Source organism: Pygoscelis adeliae, unplaced genomic scaffold, assembly GCF_000699105.1.
Source record: "Pygoscelis adeliae isolate BGI_AS28 unplaced genomic scaffold, ASM69910v1 Scaffold46, whole genome shotgun sequence".
In the NCBI taxonomy this organism is placed as follows: Eukaryota; Metazoa; Chordata; class Aves; order Sphenisciformes; family Spheniscidae; genus Pygoscelis; species Pygoscelis adeliae.
The window spans coordinates 1571089-1596623 of NW_008824931.1; the positions used below are offsets into that span (position 1 = coordinate 1571089).

The 25535-nt window shown below is 41.0% G+C and overlaps 1 protein-coding gene across 1 annotated transcript in view; it reads right to left on the reverse strand.

Moving 5' to 3' along the window:
- The window catches only part of ACTR2 (ARP2 actin-related protein 2 homolog (yeast)), a 53021-nt gene extending 27791 nt beyond the window's left edge, over positions 1 to 25230 (reverse strand). The window contains exon 1 of the mRNA XM_009325027.1: positions 25180 to 25230. Within this exon, the coding sequence (XP_009323302.1) occupies positions 25180 to 25230 (51 nt within the window). The remainder of the gene's footprint in view (positions 1 to 25179) is intronic.
- Positions 25231 to 25535: the final 305 nt, after the last annotated feature.

Sequence of the window (25535 nt, forward strand, 5' to 3'; positions counted from 1 at the left end):
GTGTAGGGCGATGGCAAAATGTACTCTGCTGCGGGGTAAACTGTGTTTTAATTTGGCAGACCTGAAGAAAAAGAGAGCAAACAATGCCTTTGCTAACTTTTCTGAGATTAGATATTCACTAGATCCCTACATATGTTTAAGGTTTTATTACATTAATATACATCCCCTGTAACTTTTATCACACGAGCCTTTTCCTACCAGGGATTTAGACTATTAGTTAAAGAAAACGCTGTATGACAAAGGGTTAGTTTGAGAACTGCAGTCAGAAATTACAGCGTAATTAAAGTCACTCAAGAAATAGCGATATTGAAGTCTGCCAATCACTGCAAAATAAATGGTTAATTTGCTGCTTCTAGCATACCACATAAGATTACATATCAAAGGGATGCAAATTCTGTACCGGAAATAGGCCTATTAAGGAGGAACTCACATACTGCACGGTACAGTCAGTAAATCCATCGCTGTTCTTGCTACCAACTATTGCTCTCAGTTGTTGGATAGCCTTAAAACATTTTGGTGTTTACTAAAGGTCACGTACAATGCGGGAGAGGAAATATAATGTGGTTTGAATGGAAATCTATTTTAAAACTTATTTAACTAGTTTAGTTGAACTGAGATATATTACTTCTTGTTCTAAAGAAAAAAAAAAAAGCAGTGTCTGTAAGAAAAAAGTTGCCAAGCGTGGTAGCAGCCTTGTTAGTAACAGGGAGGGACGTTTTGTCATGGTCTGTATTTGTCAGTGTCATTTGCTGTGAGCAGGGTAAAGGAGGTTGTCTTCTCTGTGCCAGTGCATCCACCAGTGTGTCAGTGGAGAAGGAGATCTGTTGTCCGCATGAGTGGCGTTGAGGAACAGTGTAACACCCTAGAGATCTGGCACAGTGTCAGTATTTGTGAAGTGCTTGAACTGTGCTAATAGTACAATGTACTTATAAATAAGTCATGGTAGAAGAGGTTTAATTTAACTACACTCAAAATATACAGGGATTTGTATTTCTTTTGTAGGTCAGTCATATGATGCAAAGAAATCTTGAAGGGAAAAGCTTAATCAGTGAATTGATGGGTGAAAATGTAGGGTGCCGTATACATTTGAATTATCTTCTTTGTGCATATATTGCATGTATTCCATTCTGTGTATATTCTAGTTAGTGCAACTTGCTTAGAAAGTTGTAAAGAAGTAAGCAAACAGAAGAAAATAATTTTTTTTCTGTTTTCAGAGTAATTTTGTATATATACTTCATAACTTAGTTTTTTTGCAGTAAGTTGAAAAGTAACCTTTGCATAATACTGTGTAAACAGAAGATTTCTCTTCCAAAAAGCTAGTGTCCACTTGCTACTGCTCATAAAGCCATGGAGAGAACTACCCACAGCTTCCTAGTAGGAGATGGTGTGGTGACTTGCTGTGACTTTGTGAGAGAGCAAGGCTTCGTGATAGAAGATAATAAAAGTATGATGACTAAGCAGAGTGCTGAAGCTTATCAGATAAAGTACTACAACTGTCTTGTACTGAGTTGAATAGATTTTTAAGAACTTGCTGATTAAGTGCTCCGTGCTTATCCTAATGTGCAGGCATAGAGAAACTGTACGAACGGAGGCAGGAAATACTGAGAACAGAAAGGGAAAATGAGTTACTGGGACAGCTGTCCCAGAGCTCTGCTGCTCAGTATAGCTGAGAAAGGAGGGTCTGGGAGGAACAGATGACATCTCACACAGCGCACAGCAAACGGTGTGTTTCTAGTCCCACTTCCACTTCCTACGGAGCCCTCTCTCTCAGTGTACGTGCATGGGATTCGCACAGGCCAACTCTGTGCTGGCTGGGGAAAGTGAGGCCAGTTCCTATGTTGACGAGGCTGGTTCCAGTGTTGTTTTGGCAGAGCAGGGGAAAGACACTCCACCTAAGTATTAGTATTAATCTTTTCATTAATCTGTTTTGTTTCACCTTTGTCTCAGAATTATTTCATTACCAAAAATAGAAGATTAGAAATATTCACAGAAAGCATGAGAATTGACTAAACACTGGGTATCATTTGCTGGATTTATGAAACAGTGGATATAGTAAGTTAAAAACATTCAGGAAGTCTGAATACTTCTAAATAGATCATGGTTTAAAGGGCAGACAAGCCCTCACACACCTCCAACATTGTATGACTATGTATGTACCTCATTAGCATTAAGGGACTCTGACCTTTACCAAATCTTGACTCTCTTAACTTTCCTGGTTATCAAAACCAACCTCGCTCAGGTGCTGGAAGCAGTGTGGTCATGGTAGCCTATGCAGGGTAATTTTCCTGCTAAGAAAAGGCAACTCTGGTGTCGAACTGCGTCGGGCGAGAGTGCTCAGCAGGCCTGGATTTCTGTGAAGGACAGAAGGGTCTGGACTCTCCTCCCTATAAGCACCACCCATTCTGAGTCATCTGAGCTGGAAGTACTGGCATAATTGCAGAACATCTTCACACAGATGGTATGATCCAGTGCAGGATTCTTGAGTGAGGTATTTGGCTGTATAATTAAAATATGTTGAGGATTCTGCTGTTGGGGATTTTTCAATAACATTTCTTCACAAGGTGGAGAAAATGTTTTTCCTCTTTAGTGTCACAGAGTTACAGAGTATGAAGTATTATTTTTGCAGACTCGTTTCCAGATGAACATAAGAACACATTGTAAAGGTCACTTTGGTTTTTAAATTCAACTCAAATTCGGTTCCGTGTAGCATCCCTAGCGTGTTTCACATCTGCCATTCAAAATTCTTAAAACACAACTTCAAACAAAGTTATAGAGTTCAGACATTGCAAATCATAATGAATTTTGATCACTGTATATGTGATGATTCTTTGTCACACAGGTCAGATCCCTGCAGGGCATATACTTACGTTGATTTCACTGAAAGTTAGGGGCCACAAATAGTTTTATGGTAAAGAAAATCTGCCTTTTCAGCTATGGCTTCTTATTTGAAACACTTTAATTTCTGATGACCTAAACTGAAGCACTGAAATCTGCAGGTGAGGTGTGTTGGACATTGGACACCTCACTCCTGGCAAGCCTCTGGATGCTCTGGACCCTGCTCTTCATTGCCCTAAATGTTTTGTAGTTGTTTAGGCATGTGCAGCGGATGCAAAGTATTAATAAACTCAATTCTCCACTTATGTCACTGGTAACATTTTAGGGAGACTTTGCAGAGATATAAATGACAACCAATGAAAGTTCCGAGTATTGGGAATCTTATTTGCAGAGATTTCGAGTTCTTTTTATACCAGCTGAAGACAATGAAACCACTTTCTGAAAATTGGGTTCCAGATATTAAAGTCTGGCAGGCAAAGCTGGGTTATCCAAAATTAGATGCCACCTCTGAAAAGATAATTGTAAGTGATTAGCTCATAGGGGAAGTCTGAGACAGAGCCAAGACTAGAATCTAAATCATCTGATATCCAGTCCTGTGCATTAACCACAACACTGATTTTTTAATACCATGAGCTTGAATACTGACTTTTAAAAAAATAAATGCATTTTTTAAAACTCATCCACAGGATATGCAAAATAGTGTTTTGATATAATTTGCTGATGGTAGAATTCTGATAGCTGAAGTCTATTTGCACCACAAATTTTCAAAGAATGAGGTTACAAATCAGTTCATTCTTCATTGCTGTGGAGTTAAGCCCCATACGAGTGAATGCTACTTTTAACAAATTGATTAATGGCGGGTTTTTTACTATTCCTCATCCTTTTTCTGCATTTTCAAATTCAGTTTTCGCAGAATACTTTTACACGGGTATATGTTTGGTTGCAGTAAAAACACAACGATGGAATGCTGTTGTTTAGAAGGAAAGTATTGTTACATGCTATTGGATTTTAAGAATAGCCCTTATTATATTCTTTTTAATAGGAACTCTTAGAAAAGAAAAAAAGTTCCAGAGAACATGACACCTGAGGTAGCAGTAATTTATGTGTGTTATTTAACTAGTCTCTATTTACTTGCAGTAATGACTTTGTGATAAAGTATGACCTGAACAATTACACTTATAATCGAGCTAGCTTGCATTTCTGTACATGTATATGTGACAATAAGGACATTGAATTTGTGACCAAAAGTTATTGTCAGCACCCCATTGTTGTGCATTAAGTTGTACTTAACAACTCACGTGTAGTTTTTGTAGAGATAACATCCTGCAGTGTTTCACAGATATAAGCGATTCAAGATCCAGGGTGTATTTTAGGACATATGCAGGACTCTATGGAGTCCAGCTCCACATGAGGATGATGGCAGGGGAGAATAAAGCATAGAATCATAGAATAGTTTGGGGTGGAAGGGACCTCTAAAGGTCATCTAGTCCACCCCCCCCGCCGTGGGCAGGGACATCTTCAACTAGATCAGGTTGCTCAAAAGCCCCGTCCAACCTGACCTTGAATGTTTCCAGGGATGGGGCATCCACCACCTCTCTGGGCAACCTGTGCCAGTTCTTCACCACCCTCAGCGTAAAAAATTTCTTCCTTATATCTAGTCTAAATCTACCCCCCTTTAGTGTAAAGCCATTCCCCCTTGTCCTGCCTCAACAGGCCCTGCTAAAAAGTTTGCCACCATCTTTTTTATAAGCCCCCTTTAAGTACTGATAGGCTGCAATAAGGTCTCCCCAAAGCCTTCTCCTCTCCAGGCTGAACAGCCCCAACTCTCTCAGCCTTTCTTCATAGGAGAGGTGTTCCATCCCCCTGATCATCTTTGTGGCCCTCTTCTGGACACGCTCCAACAGGTCCATGTCTTTCTTGTGCTGAGGGCTCCAGAGGTGGAGGCAGTACTCCAGGTGGGGTCTCACCAGAGCAGAGCAGAGGGGCAGAATCCCCTCACTCGACCTGCTGGCCACGCTTCTTCTGATGCAGCCCAGGATACAATTGGCCTTCTGGGCTGCAAGCGCCCATTGCTGGCTCATGTCCAGCTTTTCATCCACCAGTACCCCCCAGTCCTTCTCGGCAGGGCTGCTCTCAATCCCTTCATCTCCCAGCCTGTATTGATACTGGGGGTTGCCCCGACCCAGGTGCAGGACCCTGCACTTGGCCTTGTTAAACCTCATGAGGTTCACATGGATCCACTTCTCGAGCTTGTCCAGGTCCCTCTGGATGGCATCCCGTCAAATAGCTCAAATAAGTGGATGCACCGCTGGCTTAAAATAAGGAAAGCCTCTCTTATCTTGTTATGCTGAAAAATATCTGAAACTTTCAATCAGCAATTTTGCAGAGATTATTTGCCCTGTATTTCAAATGAAATAAGGCAAAACAGAAGGAAAACAAAAGGAAATAAATGTGGGGTTTTTTTTTAATTGCAGGTGAAAATTGGATGTAGTCAAACTTTTGTATGAGAATTTTTATGTTTCCTTACAAGGAGGATATTGAGGTCTCAAGCTAGATAATAACACAGGAGTATGCATTTACTTTGATTCCAGTAGCCGTACTCATGAAGAGAAAGTCTCAGATGTGAAAAAAAGACTGCGAGGTTGTCTCCTAATTCATTAGAAGCAAAGACCTGTCAGACATCTGAAGTGTGCAAAGCATGAGACTGTCCTCTAATGTCTCAATTTTTGCAGTTTTGATGCCAGTTGTACTTAAAGTTAGTATTAATCGTTGGGGAAAAAAATGCAACCTTTCTCCCTTTAATCTTTCTCCCTTTAATTAACAGTTTATAAATGCAGTAGCACATTTTAGATGTCAGTAATGTATTTTTACCTGGCAGTTGATTAATGTGCATACTAAAATGGATGGACCTGTCTGTTGAAACACAGAACGGTGAGACACAGCATAGTGCTGCTTGAGAAAGAAAAAATACCTTTCTTAAATTTTCATTAGATCTAATAGTTTTGGAGATCCATGGAAATATAAGTGTTCATAAGATGGATACAACATATTGCAGAGTTGCTCTACTTCCCATAACTTATGTAAATATTTGTGCCTGATTATTTTTGAAGAAACGGCCTTTCTACATAGAACTAGCTTTACAAGCAAAGGGAGTATTAGGAGAAGCACCCTGATCAGGTTTCTGATCAGCCAGTGAGTGACTAGGGATTTAAGACAGGAGGTGGCAGTCTTGAGTAGCAACTCACTGCTGTCTCTGCTTAGTTAAACTCGGATCCGAACTGGAATCAGAGCTGGACACAAATAACTCAGGATCTGAGCCCTTTGTCTTAAACATCGTAATGACAAGCAGCTTAGATATTGAAGATGGCAACAACTGGCTCTGTACTTTGTGCCTGATAATTAAAAATGTAACTAAGTTATTTAATAATTTTAATGTGGGGTTGTATGAGTTTTCCTAGATTTTTTAATATTTGGATCAATAGTTTTAGAGGGAGAGACTGCAGCACGGTGGAAAGGCAGAATTTAATCTGTCTCATTCTCATCTGGGTTTGTTTCTCCTAACTAGGAAAATCCTGTTGCAAACAAGAATAACTCCCAATAAAATACTGTATTGTTTTTTCAAATAAGAGGTGTGTCTAATTCTGGCCCTCCTTTTAAGTATCCTGGAAGGTTGGGTGATCCTTCATCCCCTGGCTGTGGTCTACAAGCAGGTCAGGAGGTACTTCTATCTCCCTCATGAACTACCACAAAGTAATGGCAAGAGAACCTACTTTTATTAATAATATCACTGATTGAAATTTTCTAATCAACAAATCAGCACAAAACCTTGCAATTACCCAGTCTCAACAGAGAGGGGAACTTGATGACATCGTTGTTTTTCCCCTGTGAAAATGCTTAGTTGGAAAAAGACAAAAAAAGATTAAATGACTCACAGTAGCTACATGCAACATCCCACTTCTAATCTTTTTGAAGAATGTGAACAGTACCATTCACTGGGACCATCAAAATGTAACCAAGAGGGTTCTGCAGCATTGCTTATTTCTGCTGGGTATTCGTAGTAGGAATTTCACTTGTAAATTTTATTGTAAATTGTGTATATCTAAAAAAATACATCTTTTGGATGAAATCTCAATTTACAATTTTTTCATTCAGATGCAAATGAAAAGTCTTCCTTTAAAAGTTTGCAAAGCAACAAATCCTTCAAATAGAGTAAGTTGCAACTCTGCTCTACCTAGCAAGTATACGTGTATGTAAGCCTTGATCCATAACAGAACTAATTTTCTTAGCTTTTTTTTTTGTCACAGCCTGTAGACAAAAAATACAATCTTTTCTTTTTCCCCTGTGGCTTGACTCCTTCAGTTAGCCTGTGCATGCACAAATCTGTCTGCTCCGCGCAGACACTATAGTCTACCTGGATGGATCTGATTGCAAGATCAGGTTTTCTGTAACAGTCCAGTCCTGTTAGACACAGCAGACGTTGCCATGAAATTTTTTGTTTAATCTTTTTATTAAACAAACATTTTCCTAAGTTTGCATAAGCAATCGCCCAGCCATGGCTTCCACGCAGTCCTTTAATAACTAGGAGGGTGTGGTGATTAAATATCCTCAGAGGCTTTTCTTCCACCAGACTACCAAAGTGTAATTTATTCCTCAGTTAACATCATCACTTACTTGCTTTGTTTCTTCACCTCCTTCGTCTGTTGGAGATAGATCAGTGAGTTAATAGCTGCCTTTTTAGTGCAAAAGGGTGGGGGATGATTCTTTGAGCCTGATTCCCTAAAGAAATAAGGCTTATGTGATCATACTCTGTCTATGCAACATTCAGCACTAATACCATGGAACCCCCGTTGGCCATTTCACTTCATATGGGAGAGAGACAGAGGATTCCAGCCTTCCAGCTTCCTAGCAATTTTATGAAAATGGATGCCTGAGAGGAGGAAAGAGATCCTTCTACTACTTTCTAGTAAGGGAAAGCTTGCAGTGTGAACTCGTTTCTTATTAGACAACTGAAAATTCATTCAAGCTCTCCTTTGAGGCACCGATGTCTGAGATACCAGTCTTCGCTAGTTGCATTGCTGAGAATATATTCCCGTGGGGATAGCTCTCACTTCAGTGGACACTAGTGAAGACAAGGCACAGGCAGCATTTGTACTTTGGGTATATGGAAGTTCCGTAGTGAGATGATAGCTATCACAATGTGAACGCACGCCCCTCCTTTGTAGTGAATATGAGGCTGTGCCTCTTATGTGTAGATGGGGTACCTGGGTATGGTTGTCATGGCGTTCTTTCAGATAACACTGTCTTTAAACGTTCCTGTATCCTTCTGAAGGTGGAATGTATGGTACTTGATGCTGAAGAGGTATGAAACGCACACCATTTTTGAGTGTCTGCAACAGAACTAGGTATTTGTTCATTTAGAAGATATATGCTAAGTTTCAAATATCAAAATGATGCGATTTTAGATTTATTTGGGGTCAAGATGAGTACCTGTCTCTTTGTGTGTGTTTCTTTTTTAAATAAGGCCACTGAAACTGAAAGAATGTGCAAAACTTGCTTCATACAGCTGATCAGTACTGATCAGTACTCTTAGGTTGAAGGCTGAGTCAGAACAGTTGTTCTGTGTATTAGTTTAATTTTAATTCCTTCACAGTCATGTTTCTGGGATTGGAGAATGTGCCAAAAGGTATTTTGCTCTATGAAAAAGTGCAACAAACTTGGGCCTTGCAATGTCTGTGTTGCTGGAGAAATATGGTTTCTTTTTTCTATGTAGGTATTTTTGGAGTCCTAAGGACTCAGTTTCTGTTTCTTGGTTTTCTTAGGACAACATTAGCTGCAGCCTTGACTAGTTTAGAACATGGACAGATGTTTTGTTCCACATCCAGATGTGCAGAGGAAAGAGATTTTCCATCCACAGCCACATGGGTCCTTCTAGCTGCTACATACTGACCTGTCAGAGAGCAGATTTTGTGAGTTCTCCCTAATTTATATTAAGCACAATTAGGTAGATTATTTTAAGCAGTGTAAAATCCTGGTCTGGCATATGGCAGCTGGCTTTGCCTCACCTGAGTTAGCTGTACTCCCATAAACTCTTCTGTTAGCACATCTGAAGAGTGGTGAGGAACTTCTGCGGTTGTTAATCCTATCCACTGGCATTGCTAGATGTAGAAGAAATCATCCGTACATAACCTGAAGCCCTGTTGATAATGCACAAGCATATGGCATCACGTGCAAGACTTCTGCCTGCACAAAAGATAAATGAATACCATTTGGTGACTTGAATATCTAAGCTCAACAAACTGAAAGAAAAAGACTGATTCATATACTTGTACAAACTACTTCCAGTAGCAGAATCACGTTTTAAATAAGGGCACATGTGAAAATGGTTTCTTACACTGAGAAGAATTGTAGATAGGTGGAAACAGCATATTTGAAGAACTGTTTAGTGGTTTGGGGCACTAAGGAGATCCATTCTGAGTGTGGAAAAAAGTCCTCATATACATTGGAGTTTTAAGAAGAAGATAATTTGGACTGTGAATGGCACGAGCAGATATTTAGGGAACCCTAGCTCTATGTGTGGTAGGAAAGTCTAAGAGAAATGAGCGAGTAGGTCCATGAGCAATGGAATCAGTGAAGCCTGGTTTCCAATGGATTTGTGTCTCATGCAAGTTTTCCCCCTGGCCTGGATGGTCTTTGTGTCTGTCCTAGATGGATCGTCTGATGTCTGATAAGAATGAGGTTCTTGCTACATCCTCTTCCATGGCTGGAGGCACCATTTGGATTTCCTCTTTTTCCTAGCTGGCTGCTTACTTCCACTAAACTTGTGACAACTTTGTATCTTGAAACCTGTGATTCACTTTCAAATTTAGTTGAAAAGCAGACACTGGATTCAAAAGTTATTCGAAGAGGAAGCGAAGACAGCAGAATAGGCACTCATACACAAAATATCATGACAAAGGCCTTTTTTCCTTAGGAAATCGGAACAGTTGGAGAAGGCACTTCCTCCAGATTTGGTGATTTCCAGCACTGGCAAGGTCATCTCAAATTGAGGCATAAAAGGGGTAAGTGGAAGCAGCACTAAAACTTGCTTTCATGTTGCAGCCCTTGAAGCTGTTCCATAGAGAGCTGGGGTACAGGTTTATAACATTGTACTCTTGTGGTGGGTTTGTTGGCATTTATTTGGAACTTGGTTATTTATTAGGTGAAAATATGTATAGTTAGAATTCCAGCTGTTGGTCTAAATCTATATGTAGATTACTTTTTTTTAACTATTTGTTAGGCAGGTGTTACTGATGTGATCAATTTTGCTTAATGTGTTAGTCATTTCGACGTAATGTATCTGTATTTTTCTAGATGGGAGCTGCAGTGGGTATGAATGAGAAAACAAAATCCAGTAACTGGTGCATAAAACAATCTACCTGAACATGTATCTAGATCAATTTTAATAGGCACATTTTGTGAACCAGGACAATTTTCTGTAGTTCTTATCAACATTTTTATCAAATCTTCATCCCAGTAAGTCTGAACTCCATTGTTTTGCTAATGCTTTGGTCGACTTGAAAAAGAACCCTCCTTTGACTTTTTGAGAACGTGTGGCTGAAATATGTGGTAGTGGCAGGCTATGCTTTTGTCCAAGGAAAAAAAAATGCTTAAATGGAAAATGAAAGAGGAAACTCTCAGAACTGTTCAGAATAAACAGCTGTATGTTTTTCCCCTCTGTCTCTGAAAACTTCGTTTAGCTCCAGGCATGGGTTTGAAGAAGCTACCTCATGTTTGTTAACACCAGCTGAAAATTCATTCTATACAGAGTAATGTATGCCTTGTATCAGACTTAGTAAGAAACAAAGTAAGTTTCATGTAGATTATGTCATTGCATGTAAAAAAAAAAGCATGTCTTGACTGCACAAAATAAAATGCTTTATGTAGGTGCTTATCCAAGTGCAAAAGTTTTTCCACCAAATACAAAATATCTGTTGAGATAACTAAGACGGGAGAATCTGTGTAGATAGGTGTGATAAAAAGACTTCTTTGCCTCAATGAAATTCTCCGTAAGAATGTGCCGGCCACTGGGGCTTGTAACAGGATAATATTTCAGTTAAACAAACTATAACTTATGCTTCTAGAAAGTAGTAATGCTTCTACAGGAACTATATGCAGACTAGACCCTAGGATGTGTTGTCTAACAACACAGCTCTTATCCAGGGATAAGTTCTTTTTAAATCTGAGGAAGTTAATTTCTATTCCCCGCTTTTATATAATTTCACATATTACTCTATGAGCTAGTAGACTTCTGTATTCAATTCCTGCCTTCCAAGCCTTACTTTTTTAATTCTAATAAGCAGTCAGCTTGCAGGCTATAAGCTCTACTTCCAACAGTTGCAGTTTATAGTGTTGAACAATACCGAGGTAGTTAGATTAGGATACCCCTCTTTACGGAGTTCAGGGTGGTGTCAAACCTGCCAAATGACTCTTTCACAACACTCTGATATAGGCGGCGTGGCTGGTGTGTTCAAATGACTCCTGCCTGAGCAGTGCTGGGGTGGTTGTAAACTAGCACAGGTATCTTGACTGTTCAGATCTGTGCTTGCATAAGCTTAGCCAACATCTGAATCAACTCCAGGGCCAAGAAAGTTAGTAGCAGTGGTTTTTTAGGCTCCTTAGACCATTTTCCTGCATTGAACATAATGTTTGCCAGCAGGTTAGAACTGAGCCTTGGGTATCATCTACGAGTTTGCTGGGTACATGCAGTAAAGGAGTTGCCTTGCAGTTTGAGGCCGCCTTCAGATATCATGAAGGTTAAGTGCCCTCTTCCTGTTTATATCAACACTTTATGTACTACGTGAATCTAAATGAGTAGTTTGGGATGCTCTTTGTACTTGGCGCAGTACGTGAACAAAATGGTCCTCGTGATTCTGTGAGTGGAAGAGGTGTTTTTGTGTGACCTTGGCAGCAGACGTGGGTATACGTGTTGATGGCTGCAGGAGGGACAAATGGTCTTCCTCTTAACATGTTCAGTGAAAGTCACGGCATCTCAGATCACATCTTCCAGTACCACTTTCAGTGTTCCTTGGGTAGTATTTTGACTATTGTCAGCTTAAAAATTAACTGTTGCTCAAGAATATTTCACTGATTTCACTGGTGAATAGCTAAGAAAATCTGAAAGCTACAGCTCATGAACAGGACAGGTTTTCATTTCATTTCTTTTTCTTTCCTCCTCCCCATTTCTCTTTCTCCTTGAAGCTGGCAAAGCCTTGCGTATAGGGATTTTTACTCTCTGGTCTCGTGCCCTGAAATATGACCTCATCATTCCAGACCAAGTTGTGGTCGTCATTTAGCAGTACCTCTGCTAGATATAGGGATATTAAAGTTAACAAAAAGCACGTAGTTTAACTTCTAGAACCCAGGCTAAAAATTTAGTGCCAAAGCATGGAAAGTCTGTTTTTTTCCCAATGAAAATGAATAGACTGAATTATTGAGACAATAAAGATGGAGTCCCACGATGGTATTGTTCACAGCTTTGCTTTTCTTATTGAAGAGAGCTCAGAAGTAATTGACAAAGTAAAATGAATCACACCCTAAATTCCAGCCAGTTTCTCTCAGCAAATGGCCAATAGTCAATAAAGAGAAACAGGCAATTCAGAAAATGATTCGTTCTCTCTATCTTTGATACCCATTTCAGGATAGAGGAACTCGTCCCTCAGAAGGAGGAAGGGATGCTGTCTTGTATGTGCAGCTCTCAATGCTTAGCTTTCAAATTAATTCCACTCTAACTAGCCTATCCAACCTGTTTTTGTTACTGCAGTTAATGCAGTCAGTATTTGCAAATGCAAAGCTCTGCAGAAATATAAGTCATTCTGCTATATTTCACCCTGCTCCACAGAGCAGCAGAGAAGATTTTTTAATCTACCCACTAAGAACAAAGTGCTGATTTGGCTCTGTGGTTCTTGGAAACAGTCTTTGCTCTGCTATTTCCTGTTATTTTCTCAAGCTGTGTATTTCAGATGTGAACGGGGACATACTCAAAATCACTTTATGTTTGTAGTGGTATGACATGATTCCTTGGACAGATGTAGATGGGTGTTTTTTGCCAGTAAAAAGGGAATGGAAAGTAAAAGCGTGGCATAAAGTTTTCTCATTTTAGTTCTGAGGATTTGATGCTCACTGCCATCACCATGCATTACTGCTTACACCATGGTTAACAGCCTTCCACAGTGCTGACCTTGCTTGACATATTCAGCAGAAGCTGCATGCTAAATCTCATTTCCTAAGACTTTCAGCACTTTGCATGATTGTTGCTCCTTTCATCCTGAGACACACTACACGGCCACGCAGTGAGACGGTCCATGCTCGCTTTGGTAGCGTTGGCAGCGGTGCTTAGCGGCTCCTTTCACACAGCTCTGCTGCAGTCTGACGCTGTGAAGTTGTCTGCAGGCCAGACAGTGCTGCAGGAGAAGCAGACACTTTTGAACAAAATTTCTGGCTGCATTAACAGCTGATTAAATTTAAAGACAAGGCATTGCCACTGTGTTCGTTTGAATGATTGCGGTGCTTCAGTGTATGCTAGTGTTTGTTGACATATGTAATTTATAGAATTTTGTTCATGTGTGTTAGGAGAGGGGAATCTCTCACTGCAGTGATCTGACACCTCACCTACATTGGTGGCTTTATTTCAAACCTTTTTGGATGCCAAATTGAATAAAGTGCTTTCAGAATCTGTGGATGATCTGGCAGGAACTGAATGATTGTCCTTAAAACCATTTGTACTTTCTGTTTTGTGACCTTGGCAGATGAGTGATTGGGAAAGTTGTTCATGTGCCATCTGCACCTGCTAGCTTTGCCATGCAGCAATAGGTCATTTCCTTTCCAAACATGACTGGCTTCTGATACCAGTGGGAAATTGGCAGCTCTTATATGAAAGCAGTAGATTCCAGTTTCCTCTATTGGCTTTTCACTGAGATAGGAAAGGAGTTGTTATTGTTATGGTCCCAGTGCTCTGTGTCAGAGCTCTCTTCCCCACATAACTGCTCTTTCAGTCATTCAAAAACAGTTTGTCAATAGTGTGCGGCATCATATCTTGTATTGTGTACGAGATTGCCACGAGATCATTTTTTCCCAATATCACGGGCTTAATTCTAAACAGAACTGCACAACCTACAGGGAAAACATTTCCCTCTTCTTTTGTCTCTTGGTCTTTCTTCCTCATTTCTGTGAAAGAATAAGAGAGTGCAGAATAAAGTGACTATCTGGCAGTAGCGCTTAAGAAACAACATAGTGGAATTGAAGTGTACTTTTCCCCCTGTTTCTTTGTCATATCAAAACGATGAGGTGAAGTGGCGTTCATTGTTCTTTCAGTTCTCTTCTCCAGAAATGATGGAAAGCTGTTGCGACTTCTTCTTTGTAAGGGGTGTTTAAATCAGCAGTAGGGAATCAGTGGTGTTGGGCAGGTTGCAGGCAATTGCCTCATCTCCAGCCTGAAGTATCGCCTTTGCAGAGAACTGTGAAGGAGCTACGTTGCTGACAGCGAGGTGGTGAATTTTGGTTCTACTCTTAACAGCATAAAGCAGCTGCATTGGCTTTACAAGTGATTCAAAGATTTGCTCTCCCTGAAAGTTAGGGTAAATTGTTTGTTGCATCCAATGTGTGTCTTTATAAATGTGCGCTGTCTTTTTCTTCCTCTCAGTTACTGGAGATGGAGATAGAATCATGTGTTTTTGTCTGTGCTTTCATGTAGCGCTATTAATGAAACAGGTAATCCTATTTGTCTTAAAATCAGGCAAATATCTCTTGTGTTCTGTCCATCTGTTCCAGACACCAACAGCATGCTCATCACCATGGTATTGGAACAGTCTGGTACACAAATAGTAATCAGCAGTTATTAACATAATATTATTACTTGGTCCATAAAGCTAATATTGGCAGAGGTACTAGACATCACACACCGTGAGATAGCTTCTCAGCTGATGTACTTTGTTCTGCCAGAATATGATAATATTCTGTATAAAAACCAGTAAAGGGATGCATTTTTTATTATTTAATGCAAGCAGCATAAATTGCTAGTATAATATATATCAAAATTTTCTCTTTACATCCAGTAATTTACAATCCATTGCTATCTTGTTGTAGAACAGCATTCTTCAGAAAACAAAGGGGGTTTTTTTACATGCATTAGATCAAATCAAACCACGGAAAGTTCCCTTTTTCCCTCCTTTCTCCCCCAGCTGTTGATATAGAATGCTACAGGAGTGGCTTTTTACATGCAGAAGGCCATTTATCTCAAACTTCAGTTAGACGAGTTAAGGTTTATTCAGCATGCGATCTCCTTCTGTAGTGTTGGAGGGGTGGCATGTGATTGCAGCCCGCCAGGAAACTCTAAGTCACTCTCTTTCTGCACACGCTAAAGCAGTTGCTTCAATACCTTTTGGAAAGAGTAAAACTCGCTCCCTGCTTTTTCTAGCCTGTGGAAGGAACATGGACCTTTCAGACCAACATTTTTCAGACGTAGCTTACCAGGGAAGCAGGCTGCAGTCCCCCAAAAGATCCTGAACACCCTACAAAATTTGGAGGTTCCCTACCTGTCCTTACTCCCCTTCATACATCTCATTGACACAAGTTCAAAAGTCCAACTTCAAATGTCTTCTTTTTGTTTGGTCGCTTTTCCTATTTTTTTTCAGAGTTGAACGGCCACACTTTTAAAATCTCTGGTATTTAAATTGCTGGTTAAAATTAGTAGATTCCTCTCAGGTGGCATATTTGTGCCGATCTGGTTAAATGAATAGCCCATCGATGTATCATTTTTCTTCCCATCTTAATCAGAATATATTCCTGTGAGACCTATTTGCAAGCTTGTCTACAGAGACTTCTATACAGAAGTAAGATGGAGCCTTTTCAGATTGCAGCTTCAGGGTTGCAGTGTTTTAACTATGAAACAAAAGTGAAACCAAGGTGTTACCGTTCCTAGTTTTTATATACAACTTTTGCTTGCTTTAGATGGCAAATTGCTGCTAAACTAAGTTTCTGTAAGCATTACAGTGTCCATACAAGTGCTGCTATAATGAAAAGGAACATCTTTATCTGAGCTGGTTGCAATTGTGTTGGGAGGCACAAGCAGATTGCGTCAGCCATTATTACCCTTTCAGTGAACAGGAAACTTACTGGTCGTGATATTGGTTCAGCCTCCATTTTTATATCAATAGCTTTTCTAAAAAAAAGTTAACTACAATAATTAAGCTTTACAATAAACTAATTAAAAATGTAAATGGATTGTTAAGAACACTGTTGCCAAATGGGCTGTATATGTGTGGAGCCTCACTGAAATGGATGGAAAGGCCAACAGGAATCTTGTCATAAAAATGGAGGATCATTCCCTACAGTTCAGCTCTGCCTTGAACACTTAGCTTTTGGCTCGACTGTGGGAAGGAGTCTAAAGTACTGGGTGACTTTCATACATGTCTAGGTACAATGAAGGGCGAAGTGCAGCATTTTTATCCTGTCATTCCCTTTTATCAATCTCGGTTATTAAGCAAGCGGTGGATATTAAGATCAACCTTGCCTTAAACATTTAATAGACATTTCTTATGAGAAAAACTACGTGTCCCATTTTATTTATTTCAGGGCCTGTCTCTCATTGGATGCATACCAGGCTGTCCTTCAGGATATAGTCCAGCGAGTAGAAGAAATGTGTTTGAACTGGGCATAATTGCAATGAACATAAAGGTATAGTTGGAACTTTCTTGGAACACTCTCTTCTGTCTTGCTGTTGTAGGCCAGTATCTTGGTTCTCTGCGGTCAATTGTTTTGGAGCAATGTTATTGAGAAGAATGAGTCATTTCTGGCTCAGTTTAATGGGTTTATCGGGACTGAAAAAGCTATGGCTGGACTAAATGCTGTATCCATATGTCATTTTATGTAGCTCTTTTTATCATGTACAGTGACTGCCCACCAAAAGAAAATGAAGATGCCTCGCTTCCGCTTTCATAAGAAAGATAAACCTGTAACAGGTTTTGTCGTATCCATGAATTGAAAGTGGTTACAGAGGTCGTTAGCTTTCTCTGCTCTCGTGGTTGCATCACATTACGTGTTGTCACTGCACAGTTTCCCCTTGTCCTCTTAATTTTAGATAGGCTGCATCCTCCTCAGTAATCTTTCAGGTTTATGACATGGAGCATAAAATGTAACCACTAAAATAGGGTGGATGATTATTTTGCACAATTTTGAGTAACTACTCAAAGTAGGATTTGGGGGAGAGTATGGCCTCATAGTTTTGTAGAACTGGGTGCCTCCCAAAATAGCTGCTCTGAGTGGGGTGGTCATTCAGTTTGCCAAGTGCTAAATTAGTCCATGGGCATACTCTAGAAAAAATCAGGTGGACTGTTTTGAATTAATGAGGGAGGCTGGGGTCTCTGATATTGTTAATTACATGTTGATGAAACGCACAGTAGTCCATTGCCCTTTCTGAACCATAGTATTAGAACGAAAAGGAACAAAAAATCATCACAGCAGAAGCTGTCACTCTTGTTCCCATGTATGCCATATCTCTTCCATGGGGATCTCTTGTGGATACCAAATAGGCAAGCAAATGTAGTTGTCCTGATTTTTTTTTTTCTTGAAGTGCTATCTCATATAATAAGCCTCTGTGGCTTTCTGCCCCACCCTGCTTTTTGATGCTCTTGATTTAGATATGATATTACTATGTCTTTTGAACCATGTATTCTAGCAAATTTTGTATTTGGATGTAAATCCCCAGCTATGGAATGAATATTACATGGGGCAATATTGTGTTAGATAACAGCCGAATTTGAATAGTTAATCTCATGTATTCAAAATGTGACCTTTTTTTGCACGGTACAAAAAGAATCTCATTAGTTAATGAACATAGGCAATGCATGCAGTGTGTAGGGAGTGATTGCATTTACCTATGAATTACTTGATCTTTAAATAGCTTTTTTTTCTTAAGGTAAAAGGAGCAAATAATTTCAGTACCCTATCTTGAATAACATTCTTTGTAATTACTTTTCACCACAATAGCCAGTGGAATGTAAATAGGTTTTTTTAATTTCTTAGTGGTGAATTTATAGCTTAGCTCCTGAAATTATATATCTGTCCTCTCTTCTTTTGTTTGCTTTTAGGGAGAAACTGGAGCTGCTGCATCAGTGCCATTTCCTACTGTGGTTGGTCTCAGGAAAAGGATTGCATTGATGAATTAGTGCAACAACCCTCCCAGCCATGGAAGAATACATCTTACAAGAAAATCCATAGGTGACTAATAGGCCAGATTGGTCATCCCTCACCCATAGTGGTAAGCAGTCTTTTGAGATCTGGGAGAAACATTTTGGTATACCTGGAAATCAGTCTAGATCTAAAATAAATTAAACATCTAAATACAGAATTTGGAATTTAACATGGTGTGCCTTATGAACAAAAACAAAAAAGAAAAATTAATTTCCACTGTGGATATTTTAGTCTTGAATCATGCTTTTCTACCACATTTTAGCAATGATGTGTCCTGTATCTTAATACCCTTGCTGTCATGTTTGTTTGGTTTTTAAGTTTGTCAGTCATTACACAATGTCATTTAGAATCAACTTAGCACCCTTCCATTGTGTTGAGTGGTTCCAGCGAATAATGAGTGCAGGATTAGCCTGCTAGTAATTAAACGTTGCTGCCTCTTAGCTTGAAAATAAAACACCTCTATGGAATTTAAAAGTTTCTTGCTTTATTTAGGTTGTGTGTCTAAATAGTATGGATAGGTGTACCAGATCAGTGCAGATACAGTGCAATCTTAAAAAAAAAATAAAAAAAGGCAAAAAGAAAGGAGAGAGGGAGGGAGGGAGGGAGGGAGAAGAGAGCAAGAAAGTGAGAGAAGGAAAACAAATTCACCCAAGCATTAAAACTTTGAATTGCATGGAAAATTTTCCACACTTAGCTGAAACCTGAGTGTCATTTCCTAATTTTGCCTTTGTACAATCCAGATAAAGGGTTCATGTCTGTACTCATTTGCACTCACAGATGGGTCTTCAAAATTTGCAAGTTTTAAGTTGTGTAAAATAGGATGTATTGCCTGTTTGTTGAAGCCTATAAATGTACATATTTCAATAAAGCAGAAACTAGGTTCCTTACTGTTTGTGGACTAAAGAACCCATTGAATGCTTGCTTCTCATACTGGCTTTACTACTATGCAGAGCTTTACCACTTGAATTCACTGATTAATGTTTTAAGCAGAATGAAGCCTTTATTAATTTTATTTTTTCAAAATCTGCTACCAAATTCACAGTATTTCACCGTTCAAAGACAGTTCTTTGCTTCTTCAAAGACTTTATTAAACTGATCTGTACCATCCTCCTCACAGGACTGTAGTGGTGTACCCTCGTATGATACAAATGATACAAATGATGAGCTTCTGTCTGACATAATAGGGATAATACCTAATCCTGAACTGACATCTGAAGGATTTTAAATAAAGGTTATCAATGACAGGTCTGTAAGCTAGCCTCAGTTACTTCTGTCTGTCCTGTGTTAGGATGAAGATGAAGGCATTTGACTCTTAACAGATCCAGAGCCTGAGCTTTTTTCCTTGAGCTTTTGTTACATTTAAGGATTCATGCTGAATAACAATAATAAAAGATGAATCCATCTGGTTTTCTGTTGATTGTTAGTTTAATTTAGTGTATGACTACTCCAAGTTTAGTCTGCCAGCCAAGGAAGGTATGCAGTTATCAACATTACTCTGATAGGATAAACCAATTATGTAAGCTTATTTTCAAATCTCCCCAAATCCCATAATACTTAACAAAGTAAAACTCTTTGAGTTGAAATGCACCTCTTTACAGAAAGATACAGCATCAAAGAGAGGTTTCATTTAGAGCTTTGGGTAGACTAAATGGCCTTGTTGACTGATTCTTTGCCTGTTGCCATTTTTAGGCATGAAATATAGCAGGAAACCAAAAAGAAAGTATGGACAAGAAAAACACAGAGTTGTATTTGTGCTTAGAAGGCTGCGGAGGCCCAAGCACTGAAAAGATCAGTAAGTAAGTGCTGTGTTTTGGGGGTCTAGTTAGTACTGCGTCTTTGAGCTGTAACAGTATTTCTCAAAATGTGCATCCAACCATTGCCTTGGCAGGACTCCAGATTAATCCTGTGTGGGGAGAGGAAAGTGCCCGTGGGGCCTGGCAAAAGTTGGTTGTCCTTTCTTCATGAAGATGTGCGTTTGTTCTGGGTAGTGTGGGAGCTGGCTCCTCCTTTCTCTCTGCATTTGTAGCCTCCGTGAGAACAGATAATTCCAGAAGAAAGTCTAATATGCAATTGCATACCCAAATGTCATTGTAGAGGTCTGAGACTCTGTCTCCTGACACACAGCTAAATCGTACATGCACGTGCAAGCGGTTTCACAAGCCTGCTAATGAATGCCCCAAGCAAAGTTAGATGGAGCTCACAAGGGATGACTAGGGAGAGAACAAAACGCCAAGGGGCAAGGAAAGACGAAAAAGCACAAAGAACAGTGAGAAAGAAATTCAAAATGTTGATCATGGAAAGTGTAAAATGGTATCATTGATGTCAGGCCATGAAACAAGGGGGGCATTCTGTTGTTGAATCACATGTTGCAAGCCCCCGTAAGTGTGCAACACACAAAGTATGGAACATGCTGTGCAAGGCAAGTGTGTAAAAAGGATGAGCAAACAGAGGAGGATCGTGAACAAAGAAAAATTGAGAAGAAAGTTTTTGAAAAAAGAAGAGGTCAGAAGAGAGAATAATGGCACAAAAGCTGGTATTGAAGAAAAGGGGTGAGACGGTAGAAGGAAAGATGAAAGGAAGTACAGCCACTGATTTGATTTGCTGTTTTTCATTAGAAACGTATCCTTTTGCCACTTCTGGATGCCATAGACATATTAAGAAAATACAAGCTTTTCAGCTTAACAGAGTGAAACTCCCTTCCAGAACCCTGGTATCAAAACCACCCGCAAAACCCAATAAAACAACCTTCAGTATTAAGTCGCTGTCAGTGGTGAATAACATCCTGTGCCAAGCAGGGAGATTCCAGCCCAGCTGGATGAATACATGCCAGAGCATTTAGATGATAACTAGTACGATGAATCAAACTCTTAAGCAAATAGATACCTAGGCAAAGAGCAGAGCGACCAAATTCCATGGTGCACTACCCTGCTATCTCCGCTGGGTTGCAAAATGTATGAGTCAGAGGTGGAAGATAGCCCTTGGCAGTATCTGTGGAGAGTACTATGATCCCCAGTTAAGCAAACCCCTGTGTTCTTACTTCCTGACGTTTCTGGGCCCTTCTCAAGTGTGCTTTCCAGCAGCCCTCTGCCCCAATGTCTATGTGGCAGTTAACCAACGTCTGCATCAGTAAGAAAGGGCTCATTTACTAGAAGGAAACGGGTGCTGCAAGCAGGACATCAGGTGCTCAGGAGACGGCGACCTGAGAGTCCAACCTCCTGCTGCGCAGTTGTGGTCCAGAGTCTGAGCTGCCAGTATAAAAACAACAAACAGGCCAGATCCTCAGCTGGCATAGGGCCACAGAAGCTCAGCAGAGTAGCTTGAGCTCTGTCTTCTTTATCTCTTGTGGCACTGAAGATTATGATTAAAAAGATCCCCAGGATATAACAGATGAAGTAAAGTGTACTGAATTCACCAGCAACCTTAAGTAAAAGCCTAAGCTGCTTAATTTATCCTTGGAATCATCTTACCACTGAGCTTTTTTTACCTTTCTTGTGGGTGCTGTCATAAATGGCCTGTGGGAACAGTGGAATAGTCATTTCTGGACATTTTCAAGAATATCACTATTGGGATTGAAATAGATGCAACTGAAGCAGAGGAACTGACTAGATCATCTCTTGGTGTCTCTTCCAACCTAATTTTTTTCTATGATTTTAGCAAATGCATTCAGTTACTGTCCTAAGCTTGCAGTGTTGCACTGCTTCCACGAGTAACAAAAGCCCCAACTACCAAACCCCTCTGCTTCCTCCGTGGCTACTCATGCAATACAAAATGTGGTATTGTCAGTTTTGCAGAAGGTTGGGAAATCAAGATCTGAACCGTGGAGACGGTGCAAAGTAAAAAGTAAAGAAAGATTTCAAAGTTAATAGGTAGCCAGCTCATCAGAGTGTTTCATGTCCTGCTCAAAATAATGTTCTACTTCAAATTTGGGTGACAGTTGACACAAAAAATCCCACGTGCTCACAACAGTACTGAAGTAAACTGGGCCTGGGTTCTGAAGAAAGGAGCCAGAATAAGGTATTAGGGCTCCTTCTAGGAGTTTCCCAAAAGAGATTTAGCTCACCAGAGTTGGATATCTGCTCTCCGAGCATCCTGCTATCCCTTCACATCCACCAAGTGCCCTTGACACTTCACCCTGCCTGTATCTGCTTGGCTTCTGCCTGTGATTGGAACCAACGTGAAACCTCTGGCTCCGTTTCCCTCACTGTAGGATGCAAAAGCACAGGCCGTATGAGGCAAAAATGAGAGGTAGAGCTGTACATCAGCTGTTTCCTGGTGATTTACAGACCGGTAAGATCCATTACACCATCTGGTTACCTGACTCCTGTAAGAAGCAATGTGTGATAGTGGACCAGCTCTTTTAAATGGTTCCAGAATAGCTTTTTCCTCTCCACTTCTGTTTTTCTGACATCAGACTACACCTGAGTGTGGGTTCATTTGTTCTGTCCCTTCCAGTGGTACCACAGGTCCATCAGCAACTTCTCCTTTGCCTTTTACTTCCTCAATCAAGAATTAATAAGGAGAAGAATTTGCTAACACCATTTTAGGTGTGCTGCCAGCACATCAGAAACAGACTGGTTATATTGTCAGAAAAACATTGGTAGCTGACAAGTCCTGCAGAGAGATTAAATACATGGGAGGATTGTGAGCAATACGAGAGAGACATGCTGCTATTGATAAGCTAAAATCAGTGTTTGTTCCCCAGCACTCCCGGTATCAAAAGAGTCAGTTGCAACGTCTCAGCTCGCTGTTGTTTATTCCTGGTTCCTGACCTTCTCCGCGTGGCTGTTGTGCATCTGTTAGCCTGCGAGCTTCTCACTACATGGATCAGACACTGAGAAGTGGGAGCGGAAAGGAAGAGCAGAGGAAGGCAGGAGGGGAAATAAACACCCAAACTGGTTTTTTTCTGATTTTATACATAGTCTCGGGAAAAGCACACTGGCAGGAGCTGAATGATACCTGAACGCTGCTGTGCTAACATGACAGCTTTATGGGGAGGCAGTACTGGGTCAGAAGCCCGATTCCCCCTACCTTTGGTTCAAAAACTGTTACACGGGGGAAAGAAAGACATTTTCAGGGTAAAAACTGTGGTAGAGTGGTAGAGCGCGGACCTGAAACCTTCCTTTGCCCTGTGACTGTGTGGTATGGTTATATAGCCAAAAAATATTGACCATTTCGTATGAAATAAGGGAAGAAGAGGAAGTTAGAACAAATCCTATGCAGCTCGCTGCTTTCTGCCCGCTGCAATCCACACGGGTCATACCCTCACAGTCCCACCGACAGCCCCGCGGCAGAGCAGGCATGTGGGCTCCGTACTGCAATGCAAAACCTGAGCTCATGCAGCTGTAACATTCCTCCTCCATAATTTGTGCTGTTTTTCCTCCTTCCTCTCCCCTCTTACACCTGCCCGCAGCCATTGCAGCTTGCTTTCTCTCTCCCTCCCATCCCCTGTCCTCCTGTCCCCTCACTTCCCAGAGCCTCCTCTGGCACACGCCTTTTGTGGCCTAGGGAGGAGAGAGATGGGAGCAGGGGATGGCAGGTCACCTGAGTGGAACCAGGAACCAGCAGAGTTCAACCTCAAAAACACGAGTTAGTGGGTCAGGATGCTGCCCCGGGGTGGACAGGACTGGGGAAGGTGATTACAGGTCAAGGTAATCTGTGCTCACGGCTTTTCCTGGGCTGCTCTGGTAGAGCGCCATAGCCCAAGCCAAAGGAAATTCTGCAACTGATTTCACTAACAGGATAAAATCAGCCTCTACTGGCACAGGCAGAATTCAGCCCTGAAGGTATATGAATGATGTTTCCCTAACTGGCATCTGATATTGCTCCTTGCGTTATGCTCCTACTAGCGAGAGACAAGCGAGGCCGCTCTGACCGTCCAGTGGTTCGTGGTGTTCAAGACAAACTATGAATAACCCGCTTAAGGAAGGAGGAGGAACAGGACAGAATGTGATACACAGGTTATACATCATCACTCCGATCCCAGCTAGAAACCAGGCAGGGGTCCTGAGCCTGTTCATCCAGTTAAACAGGTACACCGGCAGACACTCGGCTGCAGATGACGTCACGGCAGCAGATGACCTCAGCCTGCAACATGGGCAGCAGAAAGCCCTCCCTGCAGAGCTGAAGTAGACCCACTTTTCGCACTGCCCTTACTCCCAGCCTGGAGCCATGGGTTGCTACGCCTGCCACGCTGCTGGTTCAGTCATACAGATTAAATATGCTCTTCTCAGACACGGAAGCTATTATTTCTCTGAGATGAAACAGCATCCCACACTCTTATTAACCTGTGCCCTACTTCAGAAGTAAATCTAATTTGCGTCTCGTAGTTAGCTGCTGCTGGTGTTGCTTTGTCCCTCTGTCTGCTCTGACTTTGCTGGATACATATATGCAGCGCCGTATGCTGCAGAGTCCCATTTACTGTGGCCTGTAAGCATCATTCCTTACAACAGAGTAAGGAATTGGGTGGCTGGAGCTTTTTGTTTCACCGTGGAAGAGAAAAGTAAAAGCAGAAATGTTAAAAATGTCCCTGCAAAAACAATTTTTGTATTCGGCAGAGAATGACGTGCTGTCTGCTAAACAAAGTTTGTCACCTGGGATATTCCTGCACATCTGGTCACCTTCCGCAGCGCGTCTCAAGAGTTGTGCTCTAGGAGAGAGAGTTTCAAAGGATTCGCTGGATTTCTGATGGCAAACATCAAACAAAATGGGTGTTGTTTCACAAATTCACAAAGTAATAGGGCAAAGGAAGTAGAATCTTCAACGATGGCCACCACAGAAGCAGTACATACAGTAATTTATGTGGTAGATTCATCTAGAGGTGGTTACCTAACAAGTGACGCAAGAAAGCAAAGGAAACCCAAAACCTTTTTTAACCAATGCTCAATATTTTCAATTACAGTCGGCACAGTTCATTGACTTTTTTTAAAGAACTGAACATAACTATATTAAAACCACGAAGATGTGTGGAGCGTGAGTGACTTTTCATGATCTTGGGGGGGGCACAGAAGGACAAGACCGTGCAATTACAGTTCCTCTGGGGATTCAGCTCTGTCCTGTTGCTGTCCAGTGGAAAGACTCCCGTTCACGTCGGTTATTTCGGTCGTCCCTTGGTGTACTTACACGGCTGGTGACTTGCAGCTTGTGGAAGCCCGCATGTGGACGGATTAACATCTAGACGGCTGCGGTAACGCCTCCCAGCTTGCCGCGTGAGGACGAGGTCCTACACGCACTTCCCTGCACAGGATGTTTCAGCGATCTCGCGATCCATTTGCGGATTGTTCCTCCCGTCCTTTGAGCCCGTTGGAAGATAAACTGTGGTCAATGTATTGTACTATGCCCTTTGTAATGAAATAACGGCAGGTAATATGTATTTACCGGGGATTTAAATTCCCGAGCCGATTACAAGGAGCTGTTAAGACTCGCAAGGTTTAGCAGCGCTCTGCGTACGAGTCTAGAATGATGTGCAGCGTTGCAGC